The sequence below is a fragment of the Corythoichthys intestinalis genome, chromosome 8, assembly GCF_030265065.1.
Source record: "Corythoichthys intestinalis isolate RoL2023-P3 chromosome 8, ASM3026506v1, whole genome shotgun sequence".
In the NCBI taxonomy this organism is placed as follows: domain Eukaryota; kingdom Metazoa; phylum Chordata; class Actinopteri; order Syngnathiformes; family Syngnathidae; genus Corythoichthys; species Corythoichthys intestinalis.
The window spans coordinates 11,379,701-11,392,098 of NC_080402.1; the positions used below are offsets into that span (position 1 = coordinate 11,379,701).

General features: G+C 39.4%; 1 protein-coding gene across 1 annotated transcript in view; it reads right to left on the reverse strand.

The window, feature by feature from the left end:
* The window catches only part of LOC130920220 (uncharacterized), a 112,542-nt gene that overhangs the window by 66,577 nt on the left and 33,567 nt on the right, over positions 1 to 12,398 (reverse strand). Inside the window, exons 6-15 of the mRNA XM_057843257.1 lie at positions 11,218 to 11,414; positions 11,051 to 11,154; positions 10,873 to 10,985; positions 10,565 to 10,783; positions 10,292 to 10,366; positions 6,130 to 6,365; positions 5,966 to 6,047; positions 5,751 to 5,894; positions 2,330 to 2,532; positions 1,702 to 2,231 (exon numbers count right to left, since the gene is read on the reverse strand). Coding sequence (XP_057699240.1) covers positions 1,702 to 2,231; positions 2,330 to 2,532; positions 5,751 to 5,894; positions 5,966 to 6,047; positions 6,130 to 6,365; positions 10,292 to 10,366; positions 10,565 to 10,783; positions 10,873 to 10,985; positions 11,051 to 11,154; positions 11,218 to 11,414 — 1,903 coding nt within the window. The remainder of the gene's footprint in view (positions 1 to 1,701; positions 2,232 to 2,329; positions 2,533 to 5,750; positions 5,895 to 5,965; positions 6,048 to 6,129; positions 6,366 to 10,291; positions 10,367 to 10,564; positions 10,784 to 10,872; positions 10,986 to 11,050; positions 11,155 to 11,217; positions 11,415 to 12,398) is intronic.

Consider the following 12,398-nt stretch of genomic DNA (forward strand, 5'->3'; position numbering starts at 1 on the left):
CTGCCATTAACGGGATAAATTTGATAACCCTACCTTAAGCCTAAACTAAAGACTGGATGAGTGTAACATATTGTGTCTGTAACGTTAAATACAATTAGAAAACGATTTAATTAAAAAATATATATGTATATTAAAAAAAGGCATGTCCGATATTTTTTTGCCGATTCCGATACTTTGAAAATGACGTGATCGGACCCGATCGATCGGCTTTGAGTGTGTCAAAGTGTCATTTTTGTCAGTGTGGTATACTAAAATATACTTAAATATCTGCAGAAATGCGAGGGGTGTACTCACTTTTGTGATACACATATATATAGTGTAAATAGTATGTACATATATACTGTATACTGTATACACACTGTGCAAGGTATAATGCTGTAAAAAGTGCAGTTAAAACGATCTTTGACAACACATGTACATACAGTATACAGTATTTGTATATGGCGGAAAACACAGACAAGACTGAAAAAGCAGTTTCTGCCCTTGCATTCCTCTGTAAAAGAAACTGCTGTATTTTAAGCCGAAACAACTGTTGTGTTTGATAGAACAATATGTCTATATGCTGCCATAGCAGATTCATGGGGCATTAAGCCCCCCAACAATTTTTAATTTGTCCGTTTTACCCTGAAAACCCCTGTTTACAGACGTCACGCAACCGCTTTTGTTTCAACCCAGCCATAAAACGAAGGTAATTAATTATATTTATTATTCAAAATGTCTGTCATTTTTAGCTTAGAATACTAAATTGATGTTTAATGTTTAGCTTACAAAAAGAAAATGATTTTTAAAAAAAAATTCACTCGCATATTTTAAACTTTTAAACAAATTACGTCACAATGAAACATTTGGCGTCTGTAAAAAAGTCACGGATATCTACCTCATAACTATCGCTTAATTGTATTTTTTTTTTGTTACTGTCGCATTTTCCCCGATATGTTAGATGATAAATAAGCGATCCAAACAAAGAAAAATAACTTTTAAAAGGGTAACTATATGAAAAAGAAAATCTCAACCGCTCCTTGTTGTCTGCGATTTCTGCATTGCGACCCTTGTCATATCACCATGTTTCACCCATAAAATCCCCCCAAAAATCGGGCTGTGGCCATTCACAGCTGTGTCTTGACACTCGGTGATACATGCTACATGGAGTTTTTGGATCGAAACAAGGTAGGTACGTGATAATATCTCGTTAAAATCGAGGCGTCTTTAATTCTGCTCTCTCGTGCTCTCGCCTCCAGTTAGGGTTTTGCTGTTTAATTTTTTTTTTTTTTTTTTTTTAAATGTCCTCCTGTTCAAAAATTTTCTTCCCCCAGAAAATTGAGATTTTAAGCTTTCCAACGATGTATCACACATGCATATGGGACAATTTTGGAATTTGGCCAAATTGGGGTCTCAGAGCGGAACTTCAAGTTACCTGAGTGTTTGTCGCCATACTGTATACTGTACACACACTGTGCAAAGTATAATGCTGTAAAAAGTGCAGTTAAAACGATCTTTGACAACACATGTACATACAGTATATTTGTATATACAATATACATGTCACAATTTCATTCAAAAAATGAGAAAGCGTTTTCACAATATAAAAAAACCCCAAAAACTTTCTTACTGTACAGGCAGTAAATTAGGTCATTGCTGTACTCAAGTAGATCTAACTTTATCCAAATCGTTACCAAAATGCGGCATATTTCCATTACTTACCAGACATGTCTTGACGCCACAGGAAGGTGTGGATGAAGTGTGTGTAGATGGTTTCCTGATACATCCAATAGGGATGCCAGTAGCCATAATAGGGATCCCAGTAGCCGTAATAGGGACCCCCGTAGCCATAATAGGGACCCCCGTAGCCATAATAGGGACCCCCGTAGCCATAATAGGGATCCCCGTAGCCATAATAGGGACCCCCGTAGCCATAATAGGGATCCCCGTAGCCATAATAGGGATCCCCGTAGCCATAATAGGGACCCCCGTAGCCATAATGGGGACCCCCGTAGCCATAATAGGAATCCCCGTAGCCATAATAGGGATCCCCATAGCCATAATGGGGACCCCCGTAGCCATAATGGGGACCCCCGTAGCCATAATAGGGACCCCCGTAGCCATAATAGGGATCCCCGTAGCCATAATAAGGATTCCCGTAGCCATAATAGGGATCTCCATAGCCATAATAAGAATCCCAGTAGCTTGGATAGTGATGCCAGTAGTTCATGTGTTTGCTGAGGAGAGCAACACTGCACAGTGACAAGTGATAAATATTATTAGTAGAAACATTTCACACAGTTTCCTGTTCCCCGCATGTCAGAGTGGAGGAAATCGGTAGCGAACTCACAGGGTTTGGTAGGCTGGACAGGAGAAGTTTTTGGAGCTCAAACAGGAGAGCAAGTCGATGGGTACGTAGGGAAGAAGGGGCGCCAGTTTGATATAGAACCACATGGTGATGAATTTTGGGTCTTGTAGGTTTTCTTGAGTGAGACTTGGGGAATCAGCCTCGCTGAAAATCTCGTGGAAGTCAGACGCCACCTCTGTGAAGTTCTGGAAACACAAGAGAAGTGTAACATGCATCCATTAGGAAACTTGCGATGTGGTGCCTTGAGATGTGAGTTGAGTTACAACGCTTATAACTTTTTATCCCAAATTGTTTCCTATTCGAATGAACAGAAACATCATTAATCCATTCCAGCCCCAAAAGAAAACTATGTATTTAATAATAGTTCACTTTAGAAAAACATAGTGTGGCACACAGGGCTGTCAACAGATTTGCAGGGGCCTGGGGACAAGAAATCATTATAGCCCCCCCACCCCTCCACCCCACCCTGCCACCGGTTTGTCACGACAACATACGCGGTACTTTAACGCTTTGCAAGCAATGACAGTGTAAATATTCAAATTATTTGAGATGGACAGTTAAATTGAACAGACTATAATGTGAAGTGACACAATATAAACAAACAATTTCCATCTTCTGTCCCATGTAGGCTGTAATACAATACAACTGAGAGTGCTATCCCTGCCTGCTAAGCAACAAAAGAGTATAACTAAACATCCTGTGCCTGCTCCCTCCCCTCCACATTCCTGGGGTTGTCAATCCCTCAAACAGTGATGCGCCTAGATTTTTTGACAGCAAAGTCATTTATAACATCAGTGAAATCCAGTTTTTGAGCAAGCTCACGCTCAAAGGGGAGCATGGCTAGGTTGTTAAGCCTGGCCTGTGATATGGTGGAGCGAGGCAATTTTTGTTGTTTTTATGTCTGGAGTATAAGAGAAGTATGTTATTAAATATGTGTAAAACTCTAAACATAGACTTCATAATGATATTGACGGGACACGGCCGATTAATAGGGGGCCTATCTCCGTCAAAGCTGACCGAGTGGAAACACACTTTTTACGCTGAAAATTCTTGTGAGTAAATGCTTAAATCCCTGAATTCTTTATAGATATGGATGTAAAACAGTCTCGATTCTTGGTCAAAAGCCAAAAAAACGGGCAGCTGGCATTTATTTTACGTAAATATTGCGAACTATGATGCTAGTCAGTAAGCAAATTAGCGGCAGCAATATGTAAACAAAGCTGTTTCCGTTGAAAATTATTGTGAATAAATGCTTAAATCCCCAAATTCTTTATAGAATAGCATAAAAAACGTGCAGTTAGCATTTATTTTACATAATATTGCGAACTATGACGCCAATGCCGTCGCAGCTAATTTCTCCCATTGATTATTTTCACAGCGTTTCAACATGCACGCAAGGTACAAAAACTATAATAATTACCTTGAATCCTCGAACAAATCACTCCTAACACAATCATTCCTGGTTCTATGGGGTACAGCTTTCGTACTTTTTCAACCTAAATACGGCGTTAGATCGCTGCTTGAGTGTGTTTTTCATATGAAGGGATGTTGTCTGTTGGACAACGACTTACCAGTTCAAAAGCACTAGGGTCATTTTGGCCACCTCTGGGTTTTTCCAGGGGAGAAGCCATATCGGCCTTGCTTGGGACTATTAGGAGTACCAGAATTCTCTGGGACTTCTAGTGTTAATTCTCTGGATTTTTGTCCCCCTTTTAAAAACCTCATTTTTTTCTTGTTCGTCTTTGTGCGCTCCCGGTTTTATGACGACTCGTCATATTTAGAGTTTATAACAATGACAGATTTTAATTTCCTGCTTCAGGGCACGTACATAGTGTAGCCTTGAGTGCGCCAGAGCGGGGTCAAACCCTTCTCTGCTAAGACAGAGGGTGTGGGGGGAGGGCATTGTGCAAAAAAAAGGAAAACATTTATATTTGAAATATTTAATATGTTAAAGTTTATATTGAATAGAACATAATATCTAATCAGACAATGATTTAAACAACAAAGAAATATACAAATAAAATCAACAGATTTTGAAGCCTGGGACCGTGTGCTTTGGTCAGATGAGACCAAGATTGAGCTTTTTGGCAACAAACACTCTAATTGGGTCTGGCATGCCACGAAAGATGCACATGCTGAAAAGCACCTCATACCCACTGTGAAGTATGGGGGTGGGTCAGTGATGCTGTGGGGCTGTTTCGCTTCCAAAGGCCCTGGGAACCTTGTTAGAGTGTATGGCATCATGAATGCTTTGAAATACCAGGACATTTTAAATCAAAATCTGTTGCCCTCTGCCCGAAAGCTGAAGATGGGTCGTCACTGGGTCTTTCAGCAAGACAATGACCCTAAACATATGGCCAAATCTACACAGAAATGGTTCACCAGACACAAAATCAAGCTCCTCCCATGGCCATCTCAGTCCCTAGACATTGTTTTGTTGGCAAAAGGGGTTGTACAAAGTATTACACCAGGGGTTGCTAATAATTGTGACACACATTATTTGGTGTCAAATAATTATTTCTTTATGTGGGATTTTTCCCCCCACTGAATAAATGCACTTGTATTGAAGGTTGGATTTTTCTCTTTTTTTCCATTAAGGTCCTATATTATTTGAATTTTTTTTTATTTTTTATTAGAAGCTAAAAAAAACATCTTAACTAGGGGTGCCAATAATTATGGAGGGCACTGTACCTTGTTTTAATCCAAAAACTCCATGTAGCATGTATCATTAAGTGTCAAGACACAGCTGTGAATGGCCGAAATCGCAGTCATCAAGGAGTGGTCGAGATTTTCTTTTTCATATATTTACCCTTTTAAACGTTTTTTTTCTTCTAGTTTTTTTTGTTTTTGTTTGGAACGATTTTTTGTCATCTAACATATCGGAGAAAATTTGACAGTCACAAAAAAATACAATTAAGCGATAGTTATGAGGTAGATATCCGTGACATTATTACGGACGCCATTTTTTAAATTGTGACATAATTTGTTTAAAAGTTTATAATATGTGAATGAATAATTTTTTTGACTCGTTTTTTTCTTTTGAAAATGAAATATGAGACATCAATTAATGATTCTAAGCTAAAAACGACAGACATTTTGAATAATAAATATAATTAATTACCTCTGTTTTATGGCTAAGTTGAAACAAAAGCGGTTGCGCAACGTCTGTAAACGGGGGTTTTCAGGGTAAAACGGACAAATTAAAAATAGTTCAGGGGCTTTATGCGCCATCAATCTGCTATGGCAGCATATAGACATGTTGTTCTATCAAACACAACAGTTCTTTTGGCTTAAAATACAGCACTTTATTTTAAAGAGGGTTGCAAGAGCAGAAACTGCATTTTCAGTCTTGTCTGTGTTACTTTGTTTAAAACAAGTTAATTTAACTGGTTAATGGACTCACAGCTGTGGCAAACTCTTCTATCAGTAAGCTGAGACGTTCCGTCAGCCCCAAAATCAGTCTCATGATGTTCTCCTCGGACATAGTCATGTGTGTTTTGGCAGCACAGTGCATGATGTGTGCCACGTCTCGCACCACATTAGTCAACTAAAGGAGAAAACAAGGAAGAATTTTGACAAATATAGATAAGATGGATATATTTTTCTTTTTTTTTTTACCCCGCATGGGTTGCCATCAAGAGTCACGCTGCAAATATCCTGGATGTCGTACATTCCACCGTCCATGTTGTGATCGAATTCGCTGCAAGAGATCCACCCAATGAATGTAAATGGTTGTCCAACAACAAAACCAGGATTTTAACTGAAATGTTAGCGGGACGTACAAGATATGGTAGAATACTAGCATGAGTCTGTCACTCATTAGGTATATCTCATTGTCAGAGAACCTCTTCAGAACGGGCAGGACGGCACGTTTGTACCAGTCCTTCATCTCGTCCAATTTTGGAGCCTCCTGGGTGACGTGTGGTGTTGTGGTTGTGTAGTGACTTGCTATCGTCGCCAGAATCCAGTTGAGCAACATCTGTATCAGCGAGCTGCTGCTCATTTTCGACCCAGGGTTCTAGGAAATAAAATTTGAAATATTTGTTGATGCATTTTTATAAAGACAGTATATAAATTACACTAAAATGGAGTGAAGAGATGTCTTTACCACCATCAGACTTTACTCTTTATAGTTCATTAATTCAACACATTGACTATTGACGACACTAGATATCCAATCCATTTAGACCAGGGGTGTCCAAATTTTTTGCCAAGGGGGCCAGATTTGGTGTCGTAAAAATGTGGGGGGCCGACCTTGGCTGACGTTTTTTATGTAGAACAGTTAGGGCTGTCAAAATTATCACGTTAACGGGCGTTAATTATTTTTTTTAAATTAATCAACATTAATTAATGCACATGCCCCGCTCAAACAGATTAAAATGACAGCAAAGTGTCATTTTCACTTGTTACTTGTGTTTTTTGGTGTTTTTCCGCCCTCTGCTGGCGCTTGGGTGCGACTGATTTTATGGGTTTCAGGCTTCAGCACCATAATTATTATTGACATCAACAATGGCGAGCTACTAGTTTATTTTTTGATTGAAAATTTTACAAACTTTAGTAAAACGAAAACATTAAGAGGGGTTTTAATTTAAAATTTCTTTAACTTGTACTAACATTATCTTTTAAGAACTACAAGTCTTTCTATCCATGGATCGCTTAAGAGAATGTTAATAATGTTAATGCCATCTTGTTGATTTATTGTCATAATAAACAAATACAGTACTTATGTACAGTAAGTTGAATGTATACATCCGTCTTGTGTCTTATCTTTCCATTCCAACAATAATTTACAGAAAAATATGGCATATTTTATAGATGGTTTGAATGGCGATTAATTACGATTAATTAATTTTTAAGCTGTGATTAACTCGATTAAAAAATGTAATTGTTTGACAGCCCTAAGAACAATATATTTAAGCAAATTTTAGCCAGCCATTCTGTGTGTCACATTTGCTTTATTATTTTTTTAAATTAATAATTTCAACAATCTCACAACTAGCCATTGTGGTGTTCTCTTTCGACTCTCGGTCTCTTGCGAAATACTACTGTGAAATAAACTAGCTTCAAGTTGCGTCAATTTCTCACAACATGTCAGCGTGTCTTGTTTGGTAATATTGCCTCACATTGAACTCTTTAAAAACAGTGACTGTCTCTTTGCAAATGAGGCGGACACAGTTGTTGCGTTTTTTTTGTTGTTGATAGTCATCATTTTAGAAAATTGGGAGTAAAGGGTCACATGGGGTAATGTTGCTTGGAGTGGTGCTGCCTTTTAGTGGGTAAATGAGAAGCAGCATTTAGTGTGTAAGCTACTTCATATGCTGATAGCAGTACTGCTGACCAATTTATTAAGTCTGTATGCGGGCCAGACGTTATTGAGTTTAGGACTGAGGCTGGAGGCCTGATGAAATTTGACCACGGGCCGCATTTGGCCCCCGGACCGGACTTTGGACATGTCTGATTTAGACTATGCTATCCCTAGTCTAATTGTATAGGACGTGTAGCGCCGTCAATGACAGTTAAAGTTAAAGCAACACTAGGTAGCTTTTCAGTTTTGGTCGATTTTAACGACGCAGCCGGACAAAAGTGGTAGTGTTTTGTATGGGGCGCCGTTTGTAAAGCAGCACATGCTGAAAATTACGACAACATTTTCTCACATTTAGCACCACACAGTGTTTAAAATGGTGTGAAATTTTTAGAGTCACTTTTTTTTTTTTTTTTGCACATTTACAACATTATTTCGCAACTTAAATATTCCTTTTTAAATAAGAGGTTTTGGACCTGATTCTTTAAATCCAGAGCAAAATATTTGATTTAAATCTTAAATTTATATCCTAAATGTTAAATCAGGAAACGGTCGGAACTAAATATTTAGCTTAATATGCAAATCTACATGACTGGAGACCGGAAGTAACAAAATAAAAGCTGGTGGAGCAGCTCAGACTGTCTGTTCACGTTGCTTGAAAATAAAACCTACTCAACGGTGGCAGTCTGCTCTTAGACATGACTCATTGGGTAACACTTTATAATAACCATCCGTTTTACTAGTTAATAGTTCATTAGTAAACTGTTTATAAATTATTTATTGTTGAATTGTGAAGTATTTGTTGATTGTTTGTTAAGCATTTACAGGGTGTTCTTAACCTGAAACAGTTTGTGTAGAAACGTTTCAAGTTTTTGTGTGTAACGTTTGGCATTTCTATCTTTTCAGGTTAAGAAATGCCGTTCACTTCAAAAGAAAAGGCATTTTGATCAGGCATTTTGCAGGCAGCGCTCATGTTGCACATTTATGAAAATCTGCCATAGAAACAACAAATATTTGTACTTTTCTTTGTATATTTAACCAATAAAACTTATGACCTTCAACATAAAGTGTATATAGTCCTGCCACCCTCCTCCAAGTTAATAAGTGTCGGTGAAAGCGATACAGCCCCCCTCAAGATATAAAACAGGTGTCATCCAACTAGTTAAAAACCTAGGAGTTCTTTCGACCCTGACTTATCGTTTAAAGCTCACATTAAACAAACCTGCAGAACGGCCTTCTTTCACCTGCGCAACATAGTCAAAATTAGAAATATTTTATCTAAAAGCGATGCAGAAAAATTCACGCGTTCGTTACATCGAGATTGGATTACTGTAACTCCCTACTTGCAGCTTGTCCTAAAAGTTCTCTAAAAGGTCTTCAGCTGGTCCAAAACGCAGCAGCAAGACTTTTAACAGGAACCAATAGAAGAGAGCACATCACCCCTGTGCTCCAGGCCGTTCACTGGCTTCCAGTCGAGTTTAGAATTAAATTTAAAATTCTCCTTCTTACTTTTAAGACCATTAATAGGTTGGGGCCATCTTATCTCACCGATGCTCTGGTTCCATACCGCCCCAACAGAACACTCCGCTCTCAGAATGCAGGTCTACTGGTAGTTCCCAGGGTTTCTAAAAGTACTGTCGGAGCTAGAGCCTTTAGCCACCAAGCCCCTGTTTTATGGAATCAGCTTCCAGCTAATATTAAAGAAGCCGAGACAGTCTTCACATTTGAGATTAGATTAAAAACGTTCCTATTCGACAAAGCTTATGGTCAGGCTAGTTGAAGTCGGAGTAGACTCACAGTTTAGTCTAAGCTGCACTAGAAGCTATAATGCTGGGGGAAGTACAGCCACTGAGTTCTATCTCCTTTTTCTCACTCTACCTACCACTTGTCTTACTTTATTTCTATTTTCCAATGTTAATATCTAGTTGTCTAGTCTCTTCATCACTAGTCACGCGGTGTCCGCTTTCCCCCCTCCCCTCTGGGAAGGGGCTATTTTTCAGCTGCAGCCTCCTGACTGTCCGGACCCCTGGCTGGATGGACGTCGTCGTTGCTACCCCCGTCTCATCTGGCTAGATGGACCTCTTCTTATTCCTTTACTCCACTGCATCTTTACGGACTGTAACTTCGCCTTGCTAATTCCCATTAGCAGTCCTGGGACTTCCTGTCTATCCGTCCTGGGAGTGGATCTCTCCTGACTGTGGTACTCCCCAAGGTTTCTCATTTTCTCCCAAAGACTCTGGAGTTTTGGGAGTTTTTCTTTGCCGACATGGAGGGTCTAAGGATGGGGGATACCCAGGACTTGCACTTTATTTATTCATCTTTGTTGCTTCATTTGCTGTTTCTGATTGTGTATCATATTGCCTCTGCAAAGCCCTTTGAGACAACCTTGTTGTGATCCAGGGCTATACAATAAAATTGAATTGAATAGTTGTGAGTCAACATATTATCAAAAAAGTTAGGAAAATACAGTATTTTATAAAGGTTGAAAAATTACCTATGCTGTACTTTTTACGGCCTTGAGATCATAAATGTTTCACGGTTTTTAACAGTACAATTCTGACTATCACCACTGGTAGTATTTTACCAAAAAGGTCACATTTTGTACACGCGTATACTGTATATAAACGAAGGAATGTTCATACCTGTTTAGTGAGGGCGATGAAGTTATGAAGTAAACTGCTAATGGGTTTTGCAGCCATTGTGACGCCTCGGAAGGCCTGGAAGTGGATCAAAGAACGGTATTTATATAAATCCTTTCACCCATATGTGGCAGTTTCTCAGTTTGTTGGTTGGTACTGAAGCGAAAAAACTCAAGGCCAAGATAGCAGGTTTTGATATCACAAGTTAACACTGGGCTATTCTTTTAGTGAGCAAATATACGTACATGATTATGTGAAAATATATTCCTTCAGTACCTCTATCAGGGTGTTGTGGGAGGATGCAGGTAAATATGCATTGTTTGGGTTTTGGGGATTTTCATGCTCTGTCATGTTGCGGTTTCCTCCAGAATGATAGGTGTCCATCATTAAACTTTCGAAAACCAGGTAGATGGAGTCGTTGGTCAAACCCGCCACCCAAGGTTGCATAAGTAGCTCTGCCTTCTGCTCTGGAGAGAGCAGGTGAAGAACTTCCAGCTGGGTTGAAAAAAAGACCAGAACATATTGAAGAGTGCCTAATGCTTTTTGGTGGCTCTGATGTTACTGAAATAACTCTTAAGACTCACGCCGCTGAAACCCATGTTGAGCGCAGGTAAGTCGTATATTCGAGCCATGACACTGAAGGCACCGAAATTTTTCATCAGCCATTGTTCACTGCTCTCGTTTGGATCCACGCAACCTGCACACGTTATATTTTTGTTAAACCTGGTATAATCTACACTGACATCAAAAACCATACGTTACCATCGACTCCATGTCTTGATAGGAAGGGATACATGAAGAACGAGTAGATCCATTTTTGCCTGGCAGGAATCATCTCCGAGAAATGATGGCTGAACTCCTTCACCCTGCCAAAAGCGAGCAGAGCGTTTAAAGATGGTGTCCGGTTACTTAAAGAATGACGGACGTACATGGTTTGGTAAGTGGAGCAACTAAAGTTGTTGGTGCTGAGGCAGGCGAGGACGTGTCTGCTGATGGACTTCAACAGTGGTCTCATCTTGACCTCCATCCACATTTGTACCAGGGCTTCATTGTGGAGAGGCTCTGCGTAAGGGTCCAAAAAGAGGACGCCCTCAAGGGAGATGTGTGCATCACTTGCACTGGACCTCTGTAACAATGAATCGTACTGAAGGTTAGCATAAAGTATGGAGTACAATGTAACATGTATGTATGTACAATGGTATGAAAAAAGTATCTCGACCTTTTTGAATTTCTCACATTTCTGGATAAATTACCATCAAATGAGATCTGATCTTTGTCAAAATCACACAGATGAAAAAACAGTCTGCTTTTACTAAAACCACCCAAACATTCATAAGTTTTTATATTTTCATGAAAATAGTATGCAAACAATGACAGAAGGGGGTAAATAAGTAAGTGAACCATCACATTTAATATTTTGTGGCGCCCCCTTTGGCAGCAATAACATCAAACAGACACTTCCGGTAGCTGCAGATCAGTCTGGCACATCGATCAGGACTAATCTTGGCCCATTCTTCTCTACAAAACTGCTGTAGTTCAGTCAAATTCCTGAGATGTCTGGCATGAAAAGACACTGTCTTTAGGTCATGCCACAGCATCTCAATGGGGCTCAAGTCTGGACTTTGACTTGGCAACTCCAGAACGTGTATTCTGAAGTTCATTTACTTCTGTGTTTTGGACCATTCTCTTGTAACAGCATCCATCCTCTTTTTAGCTTCAACTGTCTGACAGACGGCCTCAGGTTTTCCTGCAAAACATCCTGATAAACTTTTGAATTCATTCCTCCATAAAATGATTGCAAGTTGTCCAGGCCCTGAGCAAGGAAAACAGCCCCAAATCATGATGTTCCCGCCACCATGCTTCACGGTGGGGATGAGGTGTTGATGTTGGTGAGCTGTTCCATTTTCCCTCCACACATGACGTTGTGTGTTACTCCCAAACAATTCAACTTTGGTTTCATCAGTCCACAAAATATTTTGCCAAAACTTCTGTGGAGTGTCCAAGTGCCTTTTTGCGAACATTAAACGAGCAACAATGTTTTTTTAGACAGCAGTGGCTTCCTCCCGTGAACATCACTCTTGGCCATAGTTTTACAAATAGTTGATAAGTG